At 33.2% G+C, this 25,468-nt stretch overlaps 3 protein-coding genes across 5 annotated transcripts; 2 read left to right on the top strand and 1 right to left on the bottom strand.

Moving 5' to 3' along the window:
• Positions 1-210: 210 nt before the first annotated feature.
• LOC129799577 (uncharacterized) lies at positions 211-6,366 on the top strand. The gene is made up of 6 exons (XM_055843638.1): positions 211-245; positions 1,162-1,438; positions 1,523-1,917; positions 1,976-2,176; positions 2,232-2,455; positions 2,544-6,366. The coding sequence occupies exons 1-6, from the start codon at positions 211-213 to the stop codon at positions 5,120-5,122; spliced, it is 3,711 nt and encodes a 1,236-aa protein (XP_055699613.1). The 3' UTR covers positions 5,123-6,366.
• A 97-nt stretch (positions 6,367-6,463) lies between these two features.
• On the top strand, positions 6,464-11,032 carry LOC129799427 (glycine dehydrogenase (decarboxylating), mitochondrial). The gene is made up of 7 exons (XM_055843276.1): positions 6,464-6,919; positions 7,108-7,186; positions 7,463-7,989; positions 8,414-9,728; positions 9,791-9,933; positions 10,130-10,735; positions 10,811-11,032. The coding sequence occupies exons 1-7, from the start codon at positions 6,725-6,727 to the stop codon at positions 10,919-10,921; spliced, it is 2,976 nt and encodes a 991-aa protein (XP_055699251.1). The 5' UTR covers positions 6,464-6,724; the 3' UTR covers positions 10,922-11,032.
• LOC129799428 (NADPH--cytochrome P450 reductase) lies at positions 10,939-22,478 on the bottom strand. Of its 3 annotated transcripts, none has more exons than XM_055843277.1 (8): positions 22,317-22,478; positions 20,363-20,533; positions 19,935-20,277; positions 15,172-15,296; positions 14,349-15,105; positions 13,939-14,274; positions 13,712-13,869; positions 10,939-11,692 (listed from the first exon to the last, which is right to left on the bottom strand). In XM_055843277.1, exons 1-8 carry the CDS (start codon positions 22,388-22,390, stop codon positions 11,548-11,550), a joined length of 2,109 nt encoding a protein of 702 aa, XP_055699252.1. In that variant the 5' UTR covers positions 22,391-22,478; the 3' UTR covers positions 10,939-11,547. The 3 variants fall into 3 exon arrangements, with proteins under 3 accessions (XP_055699252.1, XP_055699253.1, XP_055699254.1); XM_055843278.1 differs by lacking the exon at positions 22,317-22,478 and adding an exon at positions 21,061-21,379; XM_055843279.1 differs by lacking the exons at positions 19,935-20,277; positions 20,363-20,533; positions 22,317-22,478 and adding an exon at positions 15,372-17,862.
• Between the last annotated feature and the right edge of the window lie 2,990 nt (positions 22,479-25,468).

The following is a 25,468-nucleotide window of genomic DNA, read 5'->3' as shown; positions in this document are numbered from 1 at the left end:
AGAACTGCTAAAGTGATCTAGATGAAATTCCGTATAGGGTCAGTGTATGTTTTAAACTTTTTATTTATTCATACCACCCCCTCCCTCCACCCCCCATTCTGATAGCCCTCATACAAAATGGGGGCACTTTACCTTATAACTCGTTTCTGAGAGAAGGTAGAAAGCTGAAATTCAACAAGGGAACAAAAACTTATGGAAGACTTCTCAACCATGCATGTTAACCTGCTCCTCCTTCACCCGTTCTGGTAACCGTATACAAAATGAGAGCATTTTGACCTCCTTTCTGAGAAGAAGTAGTTAGTTTGTAAAAGAATGAAAAAAATGAATAACTAATAAAGTCAACAATAATTTTCTAGATTTTATATGCATTTATATTTTATAGACATCTAATCGAATTACAGCTTTCTGTCTCCTCTTAGAAAGAACTTATCAGGTAAAATAGTCTTATTTTGTATGGGGGCTACTAGAAGGGGTGATGGACGAGGGGTTTGGTCTGTATGGTTAAAAAGTTTTCTTTAAGATATGTTCCAATGCTGTATTTCAACTTTCTATCTTTTCTCAGAAAAGAGTTATAAGGTGAAATGCTCTCATTTTGTATGAGGGATACCAGAAAGTGGGACAGAGGGGGAGGTTAGTATGCATGGTTTAAAAGTCTTCCTTAAGCTTTGTTCCCATGCCCAATTTCAGCTTTCTACCTTTTCTCATAAAGGAGATATACATAGGACAATGTGCTCTTATTTTATATGAGGGCTACCAGAACGAAGGGTGGAGGGAAGGGGTGGTGTGAATAAATAAAAAGTTTGAGTCATACACTGACCCTATACCGAATTTCATCAAGATCAGTTTAGTAGTTCTTGCGTAATTCGTTCTCAAAACAGCTGAATTTTCGGAAGGATAAAAGCCTTTTTACAAGGACTCACAAGCGTTTATCGTCCTGGGGTTCCGGCAATATTTCAATCTTATATCAGTACTTACAAAATGCACCTACTCTCGTTTGTGGCGATTCCGGGACCAGCGCCCATATAGTTTTGACCATTCTCCTTTGTGGCAGAAAAACAGATCTCTTATTGCTGGAGCTCCATACCGGAGTGACAAATTGAAAAACGAAAGATTTTTTAAAATTTTTCTTTATTTCAGTTTCTATACAGGAAAATAATAAAGTCCTTCTTTGAACTTATACTTTATTTTCCAGTTGTGGATTTCACTTGCAGACCAATACTTACACACAAAAAACATTGATTGGAATGAAGAGCAAGAAAAGTGCTTTTGTGATCAATCCGGTGTTGATGATGAGGAACTAGGAGCACAAATTGTTAAAGATCTGCATCGAACTGGTTCTAGTTTGTGCTCAGGTCCTGCTGGATCACTGAATCAAGCAAAACTCAAAAAAGTTCTTTTAGGATATGCACGATGGAACCCAAATGTGGGATATTGCCAGGTATTGAAATTTGAAATGGCCTATAGTTTATTTTATTCTGTTAACATGCTTATTTGTTTCTTTTCTTGTAACTTCCATTTAAAGGGATTTAATATGCTTGGAGCGTTAATTCTACAAGTATTGGATAAAAATGAAGGAGATGCTATTAAAGTTATGATATACCTCATTGAAGGTGTTTTACCACCGAAGTATTTCTGTGATTCTTTGAATGGTCTTCAAACAGATATGGCAGTTTTTAGAGATTTGCTGTCCACTAAAGTTCCTCGACTTTCGAAACACCTGTATAAACTTCAAGGTTCATTCGGAGAGGAATCATTCGAGCCACCTTTAACTAATGTCTTTACTATGCAATGGTTCCTCACTATCTTTTGCACTTGCCTTCCAATCAATTCCGTTCTTCGTGTGTGGGATTTAATTCTTATTGAGGGCAGCGACATCCTATTACGAACTGCTTTGGCTATATGGACTTTTTTGGAAGAGTAAGTTTTTATTGAAATTTATTATGGTCCTTGAAATTAAACTTATTACATATTTTAGTCGTATTATTGGAACTAAGACTGCAGATGATTTCTACTGCAAAATGGGCACCCTTTCGGCAGAACTATTGAGTGGAAATCTTATTGATTCTAACAGCTTAATGCAGAGAGTTGTAGACCTTGGTCCAATAACTGATTTAAAACAGCTAAGAGAAAAGCATGTATACAATGTTGCCAATTTTAAAGACAAGAAAGGATACAAGTAAGAATTTTCTATGTTTTATAAAAAAAAAATTAATACCCCTTTATATTTTCAGACTCTTCTATTCAGATGACGAAGGAGACTCAGATGATGATTCACGAATGGCTGTTGCTACAGCTTGGGGCCTTCGTATGGGTCGCCGTGATTCAGTAGGTGTTCCAAATACTCAAAGACCTTCAAGTGATAGAGAGAAAGTTGTGCTGGATATCAACTTGCTTAAACATCAATATGAACGCCTAAGAGAGAGACAACGTCAGGCTCAAATTATTCTTACTGCTGGTAAAAAAAATATATTTTAAATTATAATGATAGCAATGAGGACTATTCTCCTCAATATAACTTGTACAAGGTTTTCCTTTATTATCAGCTTGTGCCCGTCAACCTGCAAATGCTTCATCAACACCATCAACATTTCAAGTTAATCAATTACTCTTTGGTCGGAATGCTATACTCAGCAACAAAGGTCGACGTATTGGTCCGCCACAGGGTGCAATTCCACCTCCAAGAAGGTCGAATACAACAACTAAAACTAGAAGTTCACCAAAATCAACAAAACGAGACGAAACTCTCAATTGGAATAATACAGATGCAGCAAAAATGAGAAAAAATAATCTTAAATGGAAGGATGCAATACATGTTGATGAAGTGATGGATAAAACAGAAGAGCAACATAGTGCGACTGAGGATGAGTCATCTTCCGCTCACGTTGTTACAAAATTCAGGAAGCGAAGTGAATCCTCTTCATATAGCGAAGATTCAAGTACAAGTACAAGTTTATGCGATGATGAAGAGGATAATACTTCATCATTTGACGTCAGTCCCTTTAAAAATAAAATTAGTCCAGACATTCAAGTGCCTACGATGAATAAAGCAGAAGATATTCAAACGTACATACGAAATTCAGAAGATGATTCTGATGTGGCAAGTAATATGATGCTTCTTGAAAATTCAGATGGGCCATTTCCAAATTTAGTAGATGAAGTTGATAAACCTAAAACACCTCCAAAAATATTCTTTGGTGACAATACTATATCTCTTGTTGTAGAGAACGATATAACAACTACTTCTGAGAGTCAAAATACTATCAAACCAATTGAAGTATCCATTAGTAGTATTACAAGTACGAGTCAACTCTCACCGATTGGTGACTTTTCAGGATATCTCAGTACATCTTGTATCAGTCCACTGAGAACACCATCATGTACCCTAGAATTCTCAGATTTCTTAACTAATATTTCCGGAGATCCTTCGCCGGATCATCAATCTGAAAGCACAAATTTTGAGTTTGATGACGATAAGTTTAATATAGATGAAACAGGAATAACAAACAAATTATTTGAAAGAATCCTCTCTATTGATTTGCCAAAAAATTTAGATACACATGATATTCCAAAAACAGCAACTAAATGTTTTACCACGGTCACCAGTTCCACTGAAAATATAATGTCTGAGAGAGAAGCCCCTCGATCAATATCTCTAAATCCAGCGGATTTATGTCGACAAAATACACCACTGTATTGTTCAAAAATACAAGACCTTTCCCAGACCACATTGAATTTGATGACAATTCCAACTTGCAGTGATGTTAGTGACTTTACTGTTAATACTCCTTCCCGAATATATGAATCAACGTCTGACCAAAAATTAAACAAAGATGCACCAGAAGTGAGAACTCTTTCTGATACATTTGATCTAAAAAATATTGATCATAATTCAGAGTGTCTCAATCTAAATAGTTCGACTGAAAAATTAAACGAATATTCTTCTACAAGACGAAATAGCGATAGGGCTTTAAAAATTATACAAGAAAATTCTTTAATATTGCATCGTTTACTGAAGAAAAATACATCAGATGCAGAACAAATTTGCAATGAAATGGAATATGAAGATACAGAATATATGAAAGATTTGACGAATAATGAAGTAATGAATTATCTTCCTAATGAAGTATCTTTTGTTTCTACTGAAGAGCCTGATGTGACGACTGAACAACACATTACGTCATCAGTAGTATCCCCAGAAACTTTCGGCAATAACGAGATTTTAGAAAGCATTGATACAATTCATTTAAAAAGTAAACCCAGTTCTCCTACTTACCCTAAAATGACACCTAGTTATTTAGATAATTCGCCATGTAAAAAAGCTGGATCTTTTGAAGAAACGAGTATGTCAAATATATCCGAGACCCTTACTTCAATAGAGAATACCATAAAATCTATTAATTCATTGTGTCAGGATCGAGAATCAACTCAAACAAGCCGCAGAAGTCGTCTAATGGAAGAAATTGAAGAGATTATCAGGGCACCCAACCCAAAGAAATACGAAAATTCTAAACACAGATCCGAAGCAATAAATATTTCATCTTCATCTGAGCTTAAGGATGTTAATAATTTAATAGTTACAGACAACTTATCAATAGTACCAAGAGGATCGCGTGATTTATCACGTGCGGCGTCACCAAGAAGACGGAGAGATGAAGAACGCGAAGAGTATGAAAGTCGCGCAACAAGGAATTCATCTACAGTACCCAGCATTACAAAAACTTTCGTTGATGCAAATTATACTACATACGCTTCATCATTAATTAGTAGAAAGTATCCGGATAAACTAGAAATTCGTCATACTACTGTAACAGCCACATTGTATGATAGGTACTTATTACAAAAGAATGAAAAATCAACCAGACTCGATAAGTCCCCGTCCTCACCGGTTATTACAAAAAATTATTCTGATTATTTAACTGCGATTTCAAATGATCGCATTACAAAATCAGCTGAAAATTCTCCATCGCGGTATTATCCTCCAACGACAATACCTCACAATTCTGAATATTCATCTTCAAAATCACCGTCCTTACTTTCAAATTTATCACCGTCAAAAGAAAAACAGCATCTAATACCACTTAATATGTCAAATCAAAGCTACGATGATATTTCACATAGATAGTTACTGTTAAAGTATAGAAATAAAACGGCTGTCTTATAATCGCCACCTTTCCAATCTTCACTTCTGTAAGGAAGAACGAATGCCTTGAAGTATGATATACTGCTCAATATGAAAGTTGTATTGTACCGACTAAAATAAACTCGAATTGTGTAACTATTATAAAATCTTTACCCGTTGTAAAATATACTGGAAGCTTAATCTCAGTATAATAATGTAATACCAACAGTAAATCCAATTAAGCCAAATTAATGTACTGTTTCCATGCATATTTCGAATACTAAAAAGAAACAAATATATTAAGAACTGTATACATAAAACAGCAGTACATTACAATTAACATTTTACTTGTGCTTAAATTTAGAGGATATTATTTTTGTGATAAGCAATGAATATACAAATTATAACTAGATATTTATAAAAGAAAAAAAAACAAATTCGTCTAAAATGTGAATTAATTTAGTATAGTTTTAAAGATCTTTATGCTTGTGCCAACCTAAACTATAAATTGTAACAAATTTCAATACTCATAAAATACTAATATAGTAAGTTAAAAAAAAACATTATTTTAAAATTGAAGAAATTGATTTGAAGATGGAACGAAAAGAAAATCAAATTATTTAGAAAATGTAGTGAACGAAAATCACAGATATTATATTCATGTATCATTTTTTTAATTAGTTGTTATTGTTATTATTTTGTATTTCCATGTATTTAATATTGCACTATACAGTTTCTTTAGCATGACCTGATCATTCTGATACGCAATCATGTGAGTAATCAGTTACAAAAAATGACTTATTCGTATATATTAAATTATTTACGTATGCTATATTATATTATGCAAATTAATTAATTTATTAAAAAAAAACTAATTTATTGAAAATAAAATCGTTAAAACTAATTATATAAACTATCATTGATCAACATGCTTTTTAAACAGATCTCTCTGAAACAGATATAGAAAAAATATTAAAAATATCTTTGTGAATATTTGTACATAACTAACCTGTAAAAAATAATAAACATTGACTTTCACTGAGAATAATAGATTACTTATCTTTGAATTGTGAAGTGTAAATGAAACATTTCAATTAATATAGTTAATTCCGTTTACAAAAAAAACATCCATATTAATAACTTGTGTTTGAGGTGCTGTTTCAATTGTTATCCTAAATTTTGCAAATAAAAAAAAATGTTATATAAAAATATTGGACAAATACATTTGTTGCAGTAATAGAAAAAGATGTGTAATTTTTTTTCTGTTATTTTCCATGTATTTCATTTCACTTTCATGATATTCAGGATGTTGAAAAAAAGAGTTATCAATTGTAACAGTCAGTGTAATTCAAACTTATTGTCCAATACTTTAACAGTAATGATGTGTTCTGTTTCATTAGTTCAATCTCAATGCTCGTAAATTTTATCAATTTGCTATACTGACCCGTAATGACCTATCATGACACTTAATATTATTTAGTATAAATTTGCACAGATTTTCTTCCAGTATTATTCGTTGGTTAATCGTTGTTGTGAAGGGAGCTAAAATATTACAGTGAATAATTTGTGTGTGAATTTAAAAAAAAAAAAATCGAATAATTCACAATGCATCAATTGATTAAGCTTGGTTACGTGTTAAGGATTAAACACAGAATTGATAAATTGCAATATTTGAAACAACTGAGTCGGTCTTTGGCAACGATACCGGAACTATTTCCCAATAAAACTGATTTCCCAACACGTCATATTGGTCCACGAAAAACCGATGTCGTAATGATGCTGGAGCTATTGGGCTTGAAGGTAGGACAACTCCTAAAGTAAATATTTTCACAAATGTTTGTTTTAAAAGCTCTTCGCGCTTAAGTAATTCTTACTTCATACTCATTTTTACCTATTTAGAAATTTACTAAGTGTTTATTATTAAAATCTTATAATTAGGAATTAAGATTTTATTTAACTAAAAAAAAAAAAACACTTTTCTTCCACAGTCGCTGGATGAATTGTCAGAAAAAGCCGTTCCACGAGAGATTCAACTCAATCGCCCATTAATAATAGAGGATCCTCTCAGTAAGTAAATTTGTCTCTCTCTAAAATTTTAATCTTTAGGAAATGTCTCGCTATTCAAACTGTAACATACTGTTATCAAGTAAGAAATGTATTGCAGTCAGAAAGGTCGTTTTTTTATTGAATATGTTTTTGCTTCTATCTTAATCAATTCCAACAGAAGACCCCCAGTGGAGCTTTATCTCATTTTGTACTGGGCTCTGTGTCTCATTTTTTGACCTTTAATCTTATAACATACCAGCCTTACGACATATGTTTATAACCCTCCTCCAATTCTAGATGAACATGAGTTGATTGATAGGATACGAAGCATAGCCAAAACTAATGAAATCTGGCGTTCATATATCGGATTGGGTTATCATAATTGCTATGTTCCTCATACAATACAACGGAATATCTTTGAAAATCCTGGCTGGACCACACAGTATACACCATATCAACCAGAAGTAGCCCAAGGGCGTTTGGAATCACTGCTAAACTATCAGACTATGGTATCGGATCTAACTGGACTCGAAGTTGCTAATGCTTCTCTGTTGGATGAAGGCACAGCTGCTGCAGAGGCTATGAGTCTGTGTCTGAGGCACAATAAAAGGATGAAAATTTACCTCTCCGAACGGCTTCATCCACAAACCATTTCTGTTGTCAAAACACGAGCTTCGGCATTTGATCAAGAAGTCATTGTGGGACCTTTAAGTGAACTTGATCTAACTAAGAGAGACATCTCAGGTGTGCTCCTTCAATATCCAGACACTTATGGAGATGTCCAAGACTTTGCTAAACTTTCTGCAAGTGCGAAAGCCAACGGGGTATGTATTTCAATATTTAAATACTAATTAAAAATGTAAATATTTATATATCTATATAAAATTAAATAATATTTATTTGATAGGAAAGATTGTACATATTCATTTTTAAAATATTCGAGTTTTTTTTATAATTTTCCAAGAAAATTATAATTATAAGAGGGTTTCAAAACAAATCTACGTCTTGATTAATAACCAAAATTATAGGTAGTAGGTACGTTAATTCAATATTTTAGAAAAAAGGGAAGCATAATTTAATTCACGTGAATAAATATAATATTTGAATTTTAATTTACATACATGTTTTTTACTTACGGACTTATTTTTTACTGACCGTGAAAACACAGTTTAAAAAGGAAAATCTTGTAAATGTGCCTTTAATGGATTGATCATGAGTAATACAATTTCATTTTTTTTAATCTTCCAGACACTAGTTGTTGTTGCAACAGATCTATTAGCGTTGACGTTGTTACGACCACCGGCAGAATTTGGAGCTGATATAGCAGTTGGTACTTCTCAACGGCTAGGGGTTCCCCTGGGTTACGGTGGCCCACATGCTGGATTCTTCGCTTGCAAGCAAACTCTAGTTCGCCTAATGCCTGGGCGTATGATTGGTGTTACACGCGATATGGATGGTCATGATGCTTATCGGCTGGCCCTCCAAACCAGAGAACAACATATCCGTAGGGACAAAGCTACCAGCAACATATGCACAGCTCAAGCTCTATTAGCCAATATGTCAGCCATGTACGCAATTTATCACGGTCCAGAAGGTCTCAAAGAAATAGCTAATAAAATCCATAATGGCGCAATTACATTATATGAAGGTATTTTGGCGGCAGGACACAAGATCACAAATAGCGTGTTCTTTGATACCCTTCATGTAGTGCCAAATTTTAGTGCAGATGAAATTAAATCACGCGCTGAAAGTAAAAAAATAAATCTGCGCTATTTTGATGATGGATCTGTTGGAATTTCTGTCGATGAAACCATAAAAACAGAAGATCTCGAAGATCTACTTTGGATATTCAAAGGACAATCGGTGGCGGAAGTTGTAGCTAAACCAAATATCTTTGAGAATTCCATTCACAATTCTCCATTCAAAAGAACATCACCATTTCTCATGCATCCCGTATTCAATAAACATCACAGTGAATCAAGAATGGTACGCTATATGAAGCAATTAGAAAACAAGGATATATCCCTAGTTCATTCTATGATACCACTGGGATCATGCACAATGAAATTAAACTCTACTACGGAAATGATTCCATGCTCCTTCAGGCATTTCACGGAAATACATCCATTTGCTCCTGTTGAACAAGCAAAGGGCTATCATAAGATGTTTGAGGAACTAGAGAAGGATCTCTGTGAAATTACAGGGTACGATAGAATATCTTTTCAGCCCAATTCAGGTGCTCAAGGAGAATATGCCGGGCTTCGTGCTATTAGAAGCTATCATGAATCACGGGGAGATCATCATCGCAATATTTGTCTCATTCCCATTAGTGCTCATGGTACAAATCCAGCATCTGCCCAAATGGCTGGTATGAAAGTACAAGCTATTCGCGTCTGCAACGACGGAAGTATCGATTTGGTTCATCTTAAAGAAAAGCTTCAACAACACAGCGATAATCTATCTTGTCTAATGATCACATATCCCAGCACCAATGGAGTTTTTGAAGAAACAGTTTATGATATCTGCCGTTTGGTGCATAATTATGGAGGACAAGTGTACTTAGGTAAGATAAACACTAAATACCGTTAATAAATATAATTAAAATAATTTTATAATTTTGTGCAGATGGGGCCAATATGAATGCACAAGTAGGACTATGTCGGCCAGGAGATTACGGAAGTGATGTATCTCATTTGAATTTACATAAAACTTTCTGTATTCCTCATGGTGGAGGTGGCCCAGGCATGGGACCAATTGGTGTAAAAATTGTGAGTAATACAATAAAAAAAAACTATTTAAGAAAGGTGAAACTTAAATTGCAAGCCATATGAATCATGTTTCATACATGTTTCATATATCAACATGTTTCGTAAATCATCTTGTTTCACGTTCACTAATTCTTTTCTCACACACTTACATATATATCAAGATTAAGGAAAGTAAACAATGAAAATTTTTTTCCAGCATCTAGCACCATTCCTTCCCAGTCACCCCATTATTGATCCTCTTGGCTTCTTGGGGACGGACAATCAGAGTTTTGGGACAGTAAGTGCAGCACCCTATGGCAGTTCTGCAATTCTGCCAATTTCCTGGTCTTATATTAAACTTATGGGGGGCAAAGGACTCAAGAGAGCTACACAAGTTGCCATACTTAATGCAAATTACATGTCAAAGCGACTTGAAAAACATTACAAGACACTGTATAAAGATCCTAAAAGTCAACTGGTTGCTCATGAATTCATTCTTGATATTCGTGATTTGAAAAAAACTGCTGATATTGAGGCTGTTGATATTGCTAAGCGTCTTATGGACTATGGTTTTCATGCGCCAACAATGTCTTGGCCAGTGGCAGGAACTTTGATGATTGAGCCAACAGAGTCAGAAGATAAGGAAGAACTTGATCGCTTCTGTGAGGCATTGATTGGCATAAGAAGAGAAATTCAGGAAATTGAAGAGGGACGAATGGATAGAAGAAACAATCCTTTAAAACTTGCACCTCATACCCAACGTCAAGTCATTTCGAGTGATTGGAATCGTACTTATTCACGGGAACAAGCTGCATTCCCAATTGTAAGTATAAATCTTATATGCACTTCACAAATCTCTTGCCGTGATATTGGAATAAATTTGATTTTCTTGCCGTAGCCTCTCGTTAAACCAGACAATAAAATTTGGCCAACAGTGGGAAGAATTGATGATGCTTACGGAGATAAGCATTTAGTATGCACATGTCCACCAATGCTACCTGACTACTAATGGTCAATTAAACATAATTAATATTCAAAGTAATGTAATTGTATATTAAATCTTTACAAAAATATCTAATAAATTTCCGGCTATCAAACACCATAATTTACTAATAGTAAATTAACATTTTTTTATATCTTAATCAACAATTTTTTTAATATATTTCCTAATCAACAAAATTTTTCACGCCATAATAAATTTATTATGCACATAACAATTACCCATTTTTGTCAATATTGTTCCTTATCTCTTCCGTTACTTCTAATTTAAAATCTATCACAAAGGCATAAAGAATAGATTTAAACATAAGACAAGTTTTATATTTTTCTATTAATCCCTTTTAAAAAATTGTGTGACCACTTTTTGTGAACTAAGAAAAAATGTAAATGTAATAATTTTCTTCCTCGTTAATTATCTGTTTATACAAATTCTACTTAAAAAAATCTCTACAATTGTGATTGAATAGTACAAAATTTGTGAAATTATTGTACCATAATAATAACAATATTACCTCTCCAAAACGCACTCTGCACTTAAATGAAACGCACTTTATTTTTTTTACAATATTTTAAAAGGAATGGAATGGAACTAAAATTAAATTATATTATGTTACAATATAAACATTTTTTTCGTAATTAGCTCCAAACATCTGCAGAATATCTCTTCTGAGCTTCCATTTTCTTTAAATATTGCTGCGCTTCGCTTTCAGTGAGACCACCTTTGGTTTGTATGACATTCAGAAGTATATTACGTACGTCACTAGCCATATTCTTCGCATCACTGAAAAAAAGGAAAGCAAATTACATAACTACATATACATACATACATACATATGCATACAAAAACATAAATACAATTAACATTGAACTAAAGTTCGAAAAATTCTCACAAGAAAGCAAATTATTATTTAAAAAAAAGGTTAGCACTAATGTAAATAACTAAAATGTAATTATTTTAATTTGCGGTTAATTAAGTTTCCGAGATAACAAACAAATTCAAAACAACAAAAATAAAAATCGCAAACAAATTTATTAGGATAACCTAAGCCAAACTACAACAAATTTAATTCTTTGCATGTTCTCAGAATACGAAAAAAGAAATTTATTGAGGCAGGAATTTTTCCTATCTCCACTCAGAAAAAACTGGATGATTTGAGTGTCATTTGCTCTGATTGACGATTTCTCTGTACATAAATACAATTAACATTTAACTAAAGTTCGTAAAATTCTCAGAGTAAAGAAATTTATAATCAACGCTTTTTGACAGAAAATTATGCGCCCTACAATTTGTACGAAGACCGTATTCTTCTCTCTAAAAAAAAAATTGTGTTTTTTTAACATCAAAAGTTCTAGGACAAATACAGGCATCATGGCGAAATTTGTGACATTTTTAATTACTTTATAACGGACCCCCGAAGACGAAAGAAATATTTAGTTCATATATTATATAAACATTTCAGAAAGTTTATTTTTACAGCTTTGCTGCATCATGACCATAGTATTATAATATTAAATGGTTCCAATTTAAAAACCAAATTCATTTTATATAAAACATAATAATCAGGTTATAGAGATTCTGTCAAGGAAAAAAATAATTTAAACCAGAACTTCTTGTACAAAATAGCCATTATACGGGCTTCATACCAAAGGCTTAGCCATATGGCTTAACTGCTCTAATTCCTTATCAATCACGATTTTTTCGAAAGATTTAACTTAGAATTGGATTATTATATACCCTATTAGGCTTTCAAGAAGCAATAAAATTGCTCGTTATGGTGTCTACACACTAGAAGCAGATTTCGTCAAAAAATGCCTTTTTTAAAAAAATTATGACGTTTCTGTCTACAAGGATAGGGGAAATTTTCTTTAAAAAGGCATTTTTTTAAAGAAATTTCTATTAATGTGTAGAGGCCATTATTAGAAAGGATTCAGAGACCTTCTGGAACTGAGCTAAACCTATAGTCTGAAGACCGCTTTAGGCCTCAGTACAATAAATCAATTAATCAATCAAGTCTTATCGTTGTTAAAGGGTTAAGCCATAATTTTAATGGTTTTGCACTTTCTAAAATATTATACGATTATTAAGACTTTTCGATTAAGCCTATCATTCAATAATCACAATGTAAGTAAATTTTAAGCCACCATTAATTTGAGAGTGATTTAGAAATATTAATAAGATTACAACACAAACAAAAAGAAAAATTATGAACTTGTATCACAAAAAAAAATCCTAAATTTTTTGCAACATTTTAAAGAACTTACTCCTTTAAAACGTGTAAATCATAAATGATCATAAGTGACCCTTCTAAAGAAAATATGTAAATTTAATTTTAGTTAATTTTTAATTTAAAAGATTAGTATCTCAAAAGAAAATTTGGATCACAAACAAATAAGCAATAAAAAGAATAAGCATTATAATAAGGAATAAATAGTTCACAATCACTATCGCTGTTTGATTTCAGACACTGATAATATTGAGACGAACAGACAGACAAACATCGTAAAATAATTCTCCAGAAATTGTCTGAAACGTGAAGAACATTATGTTGAATAAGGTGATCCCCGGGAGGTGGAAGGTAGAAACTTGGTTAATCAAAAGCAAACGATAAATTATAGACAAGGTAAAGGTGCCCTCAGCCCTCAAGTTGGCCGGTGGAATTATATAACCAATTTTTTAACGTTTTGTATAGTCAGTTTCTATTAATTTTCACTGAGTTGAGGAACCGGCCGACTGCAGTGTACTTTACATTACAGCTCTCTCAATGAAATTCTATTAGTAATAAATGAAAAAGAAACATACCCGCAGATGTATACGTGTCCCTTCTTCTCTCCAATAACATCCCAAACTTTGTCAGAATCCTCCTGTAGTAAATGCGTGACATAAACTTTGTTTTCCTGTTCTCTAGAAAAGGCCAAACGTAGCTGCAAAGATCCTTGCTTCACATATTCCTCTAGTTCCTGCAAAAAAAATCATTTATAGTTGTATCAGAGAATGTTAGATAATTGTTAAGCACCATATGTATGTACCTCTTGGTAGAGAAAATCTTCAGACTTCTTGCGACATCCAAAGTATAAAATAGTATCTCCTACATTTTGCCCTTCTCGCCGACAATTGTCCCTTTCCTGTATGAAACCTCGAAATGGTGCCAATCCCGTTCCAGGACCAATCATTATTATCGGGATGTCTGGCTTAGTTGGCAATCTGAATTGACTCTTTCGAATAAATATTGGTACTCGCGGTAAAGGATCGCCCTCTGGGTGTTGCGCAGCCAAAAAGTTCGTTGCAACACCTTTATTGACGCGACCAGTCACTGTTTCATATTTGACTAGAACAGCTGTTATATGCACAGTTTGTGGATGCAGCTAAGAATTTTATAAAACACAATAAAATCTATATATTTTAGGCTAAAATGTAAGAAATTCATGAAAAATAATACCTTCGATGATGATGATATAGAATAGTAACGTGGTTGCAAACGAGGTAGAATTTCACAAACATGATCAATTGGTGGTCGACAGGATGGCACATCCTCGAGAATATGTACAATATTTCTAGTGGCATCTTGAACCCATGACTGATACTTGGCTTTACCATCAGCTGTTGTTGAGGCCAAAAAACGCAAAAATTCCTTGTCTTTCTCATCTGAGCAGTATTCAGCTAATTCCTTCAAAATGTGTGTTCGTGGTATTGCCGTAATTTCCAAATAGTGCGTCAAAGCTGTGCGATATGTAGTTGGACATGGGAAAGGATGTTTCTTGCTGCTTTCGGTGTCCGTATTAATAAGGGAAAACACCTGATCCAGATCAGCTTTACAGAGCTCACCAAGTCGCTGCACAAGATCAGTGTCATTTACAGCATACATTGCTAAATGATCACCAGCTTCATAACGCATCTTGGAGCCCTCAATATCAAACTCAACGTGCATACAAGATCGACTACCACCTTTGTGTAGCTCCCTGTTGACCTTTATTGGTGCCAAATAGGGATTCTTGGCATCAAATGGTGCCCTTTGATTCTGTAGCGAATGTAAACGAGCAACTTCTCCGGTATATATACGATCAGGTGTAACATCAGGTTGCTCCAAGAGACGATACTGACGCATCAGGATGTCCTCACCAGTACTCTCAATACCAAAGTAATCACAGACCATCGGCCAGAAGCGATCTTTCCATGTGATAAAATCATCTTCAATGCTTTAATATTTAAGAAAAAAAATATTATAATATTTTACTATAAAATAGAACGTATTTCTCACATACTTAGCATCGTCATCTCCAAGTCCAATCTCAAAAACTCGTGTGGCTCCAAGTTCTTCTAGTCGCTTGTCCACATAAATTGCCACTTTATTGTAATGTTCGTATGTCTTATTTCCCAGACCAAAAACCTACAAAAGCAAAAGAAAAGATAATTAAAAGTTAAAACAGACAAGATGAATAAAAGTTTATTAGATTTAAATTACACCGCTGTGTCTTTTTTTGAGAATCATTCGGCACAGGGGAGTCATGCTGAACGAACCAATTCTCATGATTGACCTCAAAATCATCATGAGCAATAAATGATGAATACTGAGACATACTACAACTACACGACAATTACATTTAACACAACTATCTGTGATAAATATGCACAATATTCTTATAATCAATCTATACTTCCGTTAAATCAATTTTTCTTAGCTGAGAGAAAATTCACGTCTTTTGTGAAGAGCACGAAATTTCGAGGTTATGCAAGTTACTGAATGACACATGACATTAGCACGTTGAATATGAAAAATCACACAGACAAACGTGTAATCATTATTTCATTTTCACACATTGATCATTTCTGTACAGACAGTACATTGATACATTGATAAATTCTGTAAACTGAAATGGCTGTGTATATATACCAGCTAAATTACATATTTTCGTCATTCTAATATTTTGAGCATATGTGTATTTATTTGATAATAAGTTTCAATAGGGGAAGGGTAGGGCAATTCAGTCAGTCGAAGTTTTAATTTTATTTTTTATTTTTTTTTTAATTTTTTTTTTTTATTATATTTTTTTATTATTTTCTGAGCCCCAATTTTTAACCCTCTCTCGTCCTTAAAAGGTTAACAATTATCCTCCAAGTTCATAGTTATATAAGTCTATTATATCAGCATCTTTTAAGAGACTTTTTTCTTAAAAATAATTCGAAATGAGCTTTTTCACAGCTTTTAAAAAGTTTTACGTTTTTTACCCCTAACTATTCGTTAGAAATTGGAATAAATGGTAATCGGAAATTTAGCGTTGATGCTTGCAACATTATGCTTTTCCCATTGGCCAAAAACCAACTTTTTCTTAATTAGGTGCATCAAATCTAATAAAATATTCACACCTTGTCTTTTAAACAATCTTCTTCACCTTCGTGCAGAGCAGTTTTTACAACAGGCTTGACTGTTTTTTTCTGATCTGTACTAACTGTTTATATGTTGTATTAGATCAATTTACCTTCACTTCTTTTCAATCGATCCAAAAAAAACTAAACAAATAAGGAGAGAAATGGCTATATTCATTCGGTCCACACCTTATACATTTTAGTCAAAAGATGTTTTTCTTCTTAATTTTGGAAATGTTTTCCAAAGAACATATAATCTTAATTAAAGGATACTCGTCAATGAAAGGATGTAAGACATACGTATTAAATTATTATGTCTTACATCCCTTACATCCTTTCATATTTAATCTCTTTCTACCTTTCTATGTTTTTGATACACACCGCAAGCACATTGATCATCGTACGTAGGATGAGTACACTAGTTTCTTTTTTGAAAAAGCACTGTGAAAATATCGAATACTGAACACTCCCACCCCCCTTTAAAAAAAATTTGCCCCCCCCCCCCCTTCGGCAAATCCTTCCTACACCATTGATAATAATCTTTATAATATATGCAAAACATTTATCAAAAATTGCGGGGTTAAGCTATAGGATACAACTTCATTTACGCTTCTGAAAGTGGCCCACGAGCTTATGTAACCGTCGCCAATTATATAATACTCCCTCCGTTCTGAAATAAGTCGTACGTTTGGCAAAAAATTAGGAATTAAGGAATGGTTTCAGAGAATGTTTTCGTTATTTGTAAATATCTTATGTATGAACTATCCTCCATGTTCAGGGAAAATATGGGGATCCTATCACGATGGTAAGTTGAGGAATCGATATGTTGAAATTGTCCATTTTTCGCGCTTTTTTCAAAGAGCTCCGGTAGATAGTTAATCAGTACAAGATGGACTGTGATTAACAGTACAGGCTAGAATTTGTTCTAAATTTTTAGTATGCATAAGCAGAACCGATATGACATTTTTTATATCTCAAATTTTGCAGAATGAGCAATAAAAAGAACATCCTTTTTTTATGTGTTCGAATATCTGGATGCAAAATGGTGAGAGATAGGGACTTGGAACCTTCAGCGGACCCCCCATAAGTTGACCCTGGGACCATTTATATGTTTCTCTAAAACATATCCAGAATTGAAAAAAAAGAAATCGCACGACGTGTTTGCGAGCAATCCCAAAAAACATGATTTTGGAGGGGAAGGGGAAGGGTGGGGGCAAAATAAAGGACATATTAACGGTTCCAGGGTCAGCTTATGGGGAAGTCCCTCGAAAGTCCCCAGTCCCTATCTCTAACCATTTAGCACCTATTTTAGATTGAAAATAAAACGCAAAAAATAAGACATTTTTAAGACATTCGTTCCTCAACATACCATCAAGACTGGACCCCAATTTTAGTACTGGACATTAGCAATAGTTCTTTACAAGAGATAATTGTTGATACACAAAACATTTATCAACACACTTTCCTTTTATCCCAATTTTTCCCAAACGTATGACTTATTTCGGAACAAAAATTTTTCCGAAACGTACGACTTATTTCGGAACGGAGGGAGTACCTTTTAGAAAACCGCTCAACAAGTACATTCTCTTTAGATAGAAAAACATTAAAAAATGCTCTTCATAGTCGTGGAGCGGTAAATTTCATACAATTGATAATAATAAAAATATATAAGTTAATAAGAAAATGTATAGACCTCTCGATATTATGTAAGTTAGATAAAAAATTACGTGTGCGTTTTGTAATTTTTGTCCCAGTCTCCCTCATCATATTATTCATCCAATTATTGCAATATATGTATAGTACCACCACTTATATCATAATTTTAAGCATACAAAACCAATCATTCTAAAAACCCTAAAAATCCAGTTTTCGATTATTTTAATTTAAATAAACTTAGAGAATCTCCAAAATGAAATCCTAATTCTTTGTGTATAAAAATTAAGTTTTTCTTAAAGATATTTCTTTAATTCATTCAATTTCAAAATAAAAAAAGGTGTTTCTTTTTTAAATAAAAACAAATAAAATGAAACAATCCTTTCAGTCATTAAGGACGCGAGGGTCAAAACTTTCTTCCTTTTTACAGCAATACAATTTTAGATAGACGTAGGAAAATTTCGTTTTCGGTCCACCGGTCACCCAATAGTCCTTAAAGGGTTAAGGGCGGTTGGGTTTGGGTCATCATTGACCCAAAAGAATTTTTTTTGTGACTATTTATAGAAAAACGATTTTAAATTTATTAGATGGTTGTATGAATACTTTTTAGTCACTGGTGACCAACTTATTAAAAGATTAAGAGGCATGCCAGTTCAAAATATTAAGATCACTTGCTCAATTAGAATTTCTATTTCCTCTAAATTTTAAAAATTTATTATATTTTACGTTAAAAAATGGGTTGATTTTTAACGCCTGAATCCACCAAATTTTTAATAAATAATATTTCTTTTGGCTTATTATATTTTTTTAGTGACTTTTTAGAAAATCATCGCGAGTGGAAATTACAGAGGAGCTGTTACATTATACGATTCAGGAAATCACTTGAAATGATAAAGTTTCAATTTACAAGGAGCTGAGAGTATTTTTCTTCTTATTTAAAAGTTAACACTTGCGATAATCATGCTGAGTGCACAAGATAAGCGATAACCAGAAAGCTTTGCAAGGCATTATGAAGGCGCACCGATTACTATTATTATTATTATTATTAGAATAAAACACCATAAATAGGGAGCAACCCTCTTACAATAGTGCGGCAGAAAAAATTAAAAAAAAGTGAAACAAAAGGAAAATAGTGAATAAGAAAAGAAAAGGAAAAAAAAGTAAAGATAAAGCTTAATGACCAAGCCCAGACTGGAACAATCTTTGAATTCCTTGCTGAGATACACGGACCTCACGGGGCAGGGAATTGTACAAAAATACTCCCCTGACAAAGAGTGTGCGTTTGAAAGTGTCCTGCGAAGCTTTCGGGACTATAAATCCCCGAACCCTAACAGACCCCCCCCCCTCGTCAAGAGGGAAGCCAGGTATTCAGGGCAACCACTCGTTACCAGACGGTGAAGAAAAACTAGGGCACGCATCTGAAGGAAGGATGCGTGCCCTGTGCGATCTGTGGCTATGCCCTCTAACTAACCTATAGAATTAGATGGATGAATGAAATTCAGTATATCACCAGAAAACACCCCTAGCAAGCGCTAAAACCTTTCTTAATCGGCGAAAGATCACAAAGCGTTACATAATATTCTAGATATCCTAAGTCATAAGCGTGTAACCCTATCAGAGCCAAAAACTTTGGTAGGTATTATATATTTTATGTAACTGCACTAGAGTTTATAATTACCATAGAAAGAAACATTTTTTTTAAATCATTCATAACGACAAGGCAACAATCAGAATAAAAACAACCAAGAGCATTTGGAAGGAAGTAAGTAAAAGGTTAAAGTTAATTATTTCCTATAAGAATACAGTGTATAGTAAGAATTTGTCGAGAATTTACTATAAATACTAAGGAGATTAATGAGCATAGTGTTTCTCTATAACGTTTCACAAGCATTTATTTTCTTATTTAGGACAGAACCAGTTTAGCAAGTTAATAAGACAATAATGTGACTTCTCTGCACACGGAGCATATAATGGTTTGCAATTATAATGAAATTTGTTTGGAACTTACGGCATAATTAAGACCGGTCAAGTCCACATCCCCGTTTTTAATCCATTCGTAGAATTCCATTGCATTGTCTGTTGGATCTCCTTCGCCATAAGTTGCCAAACAAAAAACAGCTAAAGAATTCTGTATTGTTTTGAGATTTAAAAGCTCTTCCATATCACACTCTTCTGGATCAGCTACCATTCCTTTGAGTTGGTAACGCATGCCTTCCTTTGCCAAACGCCCAGCAAATTCTTCAGCTGTCCCCGTCTGAGATCCATAAAAAACTACTAAGCTTCTTCCTGATGCTTTCAGCTTCTTTATAAATGAATTCTCAGCCATAGTCATGGTGTTAACTGTTGTTGGCCTGCAAAATTTCAATTTTACATATCATGTTAAATTGAAGACTCAATTACTGATAGGTTTATCATTGAAAAATCAAATAAACTTACTGAATGGAATATGATCTTGCAGAACTGGAATCATCATTGTTCTTCTTGTTTTTCAGTAACCACCAAGTAGCGGCTGCCAACAAGATAACAAGTAGGATTATGTCCAGTGGCCCAAGAAATGGTTCGGTCTCCGTCACCTCAATTTGCTCAGATTCTATTGATTCCATTTTCCTGTAAGATAAAAATAAATAGAAAATGATAAGAAAACATTAGTTGCTAATATTGCAATAGCCACAATACTAAAGTAACTGTACGAAATTTAATTTGAAAATTCTACATGAGTCAATTTGACGTGAATTTATTTAATTACAACACAATTATTCCTAATTAATTAATTGTGTAAAAAAATTATACAGACATTTAAAATAGAATAATAACCAAAATGTATTGTGTGGTCTGGTATTTTTTTTTTATTCTTGTGAAACACATGACCCTGGAGTAACACAATTTGGCAAAAAAGAAAATCTTTTTTTTACTCCGCAATGAATGATAAAGCTATACGCAATAGAAGATATCAGTAATGATGAACTTTAATCAATACAGACATACCAAAGTTGTGTATGTTACAGACATTACGCAATGCTTATGATAACAATACAAAAAATCCGGATGATGGCCAAATTAGAAAATAACACTTTGAATACAACATCTTAAATTATTCAAATTACATTCCATCATATATAATGTACTGTACATACACCTTCATGTATCCCACTGACGTTTCAATGTATTTGATGCACATATAAGCATGTATATACAAAGAAATTATGAACCTTATCTTTTACTTTTAGTACAGACACATAGATAATAGTTCGAAATGGGAAATGCTGGAAAATAAGATCTCCGAAAGTTGTAATAACTCAAAGAGACACTGAAAGCATATACGACTCATCCAATGAAAATAAAATATATTACGAGAAGGAAAACCACTTTCTATGGGTCTTATTAAAACAATTTTGTCTTCAAAACTAAAAAGAATGATAGAAGAAGCTTGTTCATTTCATATTACAACTTGTTTTACTGGAAATAAATTTCCGCAACACTTTATGATCCACGCAGATGGATTTTTTCTCTCTTCTCTTCACTAGTTTCAAGCGCACACTCCAATATTATGAGCTTTGGTTTAAATCTTACGGTGAAAGTATACAAGAAAACAAGTCTCACTTCAATTAACCATCCTGTCTTATAATATGTTTCGTCTACAAATCCATAGGTAAAATACAATGATTGTGAATTTTCCAAAATAATAACACGTTACAAATATGATATTCATTCTATTCATATAATACTGACGGTGAAGGACGCGACGTAGCAAGTATATTGTACTTTTAAATATTGTGCGAACCACAACATCATTTTCCTACAGTAGACAACTTATAATATAATCTATTTGCGTGATTTTCTTATAGTATTTACTCTTTATCACATTTTACCAATATTTACTTTAAAAAACCATATGCTTATCTATAGAAGAATGACGAATTATATTGTGTCAGCAGCAAGAATATACAAAGGTAAACAGTATTTTACAAATCACTTTAATTTTTTGAAAATTGAAATGTGATGAATATACACCTAATTATAATGTATTTATATGTAGAAAGAAGTTAACGGTAATATTTAATAAAAGTTAGGGTAAAGGCTCATAATTTTGGACAGTCTGCCTATAAGCATCTATATTCCAAGTTTGAAGAGCGATATTTTCGATACTAATTGACTTTTTTTGTTACTCTCTTTTCAGAAGGGTTGTTTAGAAACTTTGAAAGATATTTATCGTCTTATCTTTACTAAAATCAGTTTTAATACGTTTAAAAATGAATTGATATGTAGAGGTGAATTTGACTCTTATTTTGGACAACTTGGTTATTAATTTTTACAACTTGGCTGTAAATTTGGACAGATAATCCGCCTCAATAGGATGCCCATTGTTCTTCATTTCATGAACCAATCTTACCAAGTCCTCTTCCTGTTCATGTAAGGGAAACGTAGAATGTCACAAGTAGCCCAGAAACTCTCCATATCATTCATTAAAGTGAGTTGACTTCGGTAATCCAAGTACGTGTGGATTCGCTCATTCCCTGGCCTTTCCGGGAGCCTTTCAAGGCATTTCACGCTACATCTCTGTCGTGAAATTGAAATTGAAATTTCGTGAGAAAAACATCTGTCCAAAATAAGAAGTATCACCTCACTGGTGAATGTCTTGGAAAATTTCCCATTTTTCATACGAAAAATCAAATTCACAAGGCAAATCTCACTTCAGGTCATATGTACAAATCACCACTAACGTGAATCAATACAATGTTCAATGAATATTCAATAATGTCACTCAAAAAAACCGAAGAAACATTGTTAGTACTTCAGCACAGCTAAATAAGAACTGACCCCCCAATTCTGAGATAAAGAAGCCTAAAGATTTAAGTTAAAGCTTTAACTTTGATACTAAAGATTTCGAATTCTGAGTTATAGGAGTTTTGGATAAAATAGCCTTTAGCGCCCCTAAAGAAATTTGATTATCCAAGATGTCAAAACAAGACGTTCCAGTTTTAATAGTGCATGAAGTTCCGATTTATTGTAAACAAAAAGAACAATCTCCATAGTTCCTCCTCTCCTCAATGTCGCAATTCCGCTGCAGTTAATCAAGCAGACTTTAGTTATCGCCAAAATATTGGCAGTTGCTCCACCAAACGCCAAACCCATTAAACAGAAGGTACAGGAAGATACTCATACAGATTTCCCAGTTTCAGATTTTTTTCTGGCAAAAAAGGAGCAATTCAGGTCAATTAATTTCAAGTGGTAAGTAATTCAAACAAGAAGTGGCTGTAGATAAGTGATGAGGTCAATTTATGGTTCCAGGAGCTCCATCTGGACCAAAGAATAGAAAGAGGGGTACCAACACACTTCTCAGCCAAAAGGAGTACTTCGTCAATTTTGTCCTGGAACGCAGAGATACTCTGGATGCATAAAGTGACAGACATGATCCCTTTTGGTGAAATCTCACGGATGAATTAAATTCTATGGGGCCACCCGAGAGGAACACCGCAAAAGCATATGTAAATGATCAACTACATCACTCTCCAGAAAAATATACATCTTTGTGATAAATTAAACTAATCTTTTTGATTAAACACACCCCTTGAACAATTGATAATCTCAAATTGAACTGGACTTAAAGGTTTAAAAGGTCCTCTCGACCAGCTTTAAAATTAAAGACGATTTATAGATATTTGACATCTGTAAGTCTGTAAAACTTTAAAATTAAAGATTTTTATCACAGAATACGAATCGGTCTTTAAAGGGCGATTTAAAGATTTAAGGCTTAAAGATTTATCTCAGAATTGGGGGGTGAAGTATGTAAACACGAAGTTCTGTCATATTTCTCGTGTAAGCAATTGCTCACACTGAATTTTCAGCAAAGCTATTTTAACTCAAATCATATTCAAAATTTAACGTATTTAGTGTTAAAATCTTACAAAAAGAACAAATATTAAGATAAAATCCATTATTCATCAAATATTGGAATAAAAATCCATCATTTTAATCAATTTATTTTTAGTGGACAATTTTATCCTCAAAGTGTCCAAAATAAGAAACTGGACAAAATTATGAGCCTTTCCCCTATACACTTTTTATCTTATTAAATAAATGATTAATGTTTCTTCCTATGCATATGACCTTTAATAATCGGGAATTCCTTCTATTCCGGAAGTATAGGAGACAGTAATTGTCTCTGATCTTAGCAACCTTATTTTTCTTTTAATTTGTTAAACTACATGATTCACTATGATACATTGTATATCTTCTCCATTAAAATGAATATATATATATATATATATATATATATATATTGTATAATGCATGTATGTATGGAACTTACAAGTCCATATACATATGAGAATTAAGCATCCAGCCAGATAAAAAATGATGATTAAGCAACATTTTTAATTTAGATTTTTTATAATCACAGCCTCTGTGTTCGAGGTGAAATACGATAACATCAGATCGCGTCCAAACTTTGTATAAATACGTTTTGACACTTTTCGTATATTATACCCGTCAAAAATCAATTTTCGTCGACCTTCATCAGGCCGGCCTATTTTACGTAGTACATACGCTTCTGACTAGAGAACGAAGAGATATCGACACATTGTTTTCGGGAAAGGTTAAATATCAAAAGATATAAATAAGGTAAAGGCTCGAACTAATGACCTCTACACACTAGAAAAATTTACGGCCTTATTCAAACAAATTTCCTACGCTTGTGGAGGAAAAACCCTTCTCAATATGTACATTACATAAATTTCTCTAGTGCGTAGAGGCAATAAAAGGGAGCAGTTATATAATTCACTTTTTTTTACTTGTGACTGGCCTAGAGCACAAATGGTAAAGGCCCTCCTCCAATAAGTGAACATTAGCCTCAATGTTTTTCCGACACCTCCACTGCCCCCTCTTTTCCCATCAAATACCAAATCTTTTGGTTTACAGTAGACTCTCGCTAATCGGCTCCTTTAACCCTCTAACGGTGTTTTCTTTAATATACGAAAAAAAAGTTCTAAAACAATGTTTTCTAGGATAATTATGATCCAATACAGTCGAAAAAACCATCCATTCTTCATTATCTTTTTTAGTTTAGACGCTAGGTTAGAAAATATAAAAATTTTTTGAAACTCTTTTTTCTTCTAAAATTCACATTTTTAGTTTTTTTTCAATTTTTTTTTAAATAAAATATAGTAGAATGGCATATCTTTCAGTAAAAAATATATTTATTTTTGTCGGATAACTTTAAATCGGTATTTTTATGGAAATTGGAAATGAGTTTTTTTGCACAAATATTTTTTGTTGCTTTCTCTCTGACCTGTCACACAAAACTGGGAATAGCAACAAAACGAAGAGTCAAAATGAATTCAAACTTTCAAGAGATGTTTATAAGACTATTGCCGAGGACACTATAGCACTTTTAAATAAATAAAACCTTTATTGTTGCTGTAAATGTGATTTTTGTGAAGACCGCCTGGATGCGGTCTTACCCGTTAGAGGGTTAACATCGGACTACTTTTTAATTCGGGCAACAGTTAAATTTGAAAAAAGTTTGTTGACATTTTTCAAGTT

Source organism: Phlebotomus papatasi, chromosome 1 (genome assembly GCF_024763615.1).
Source record: "Phlebotomus papatasi isolate M1 chromosome 1, Ppap_2.1, whole genome shotgun sequence".
In the NCBI taxonomy this organism is placed as follows: Eukaryota; Metazoa; Arthropoda; class Insecta; order Diptera; family Psychodidae; genus Phlebotomus; species Phlebotomus papatasi.
This window is presented reverse-complemented; position numbering and strand designations above follow the sequence as displayed.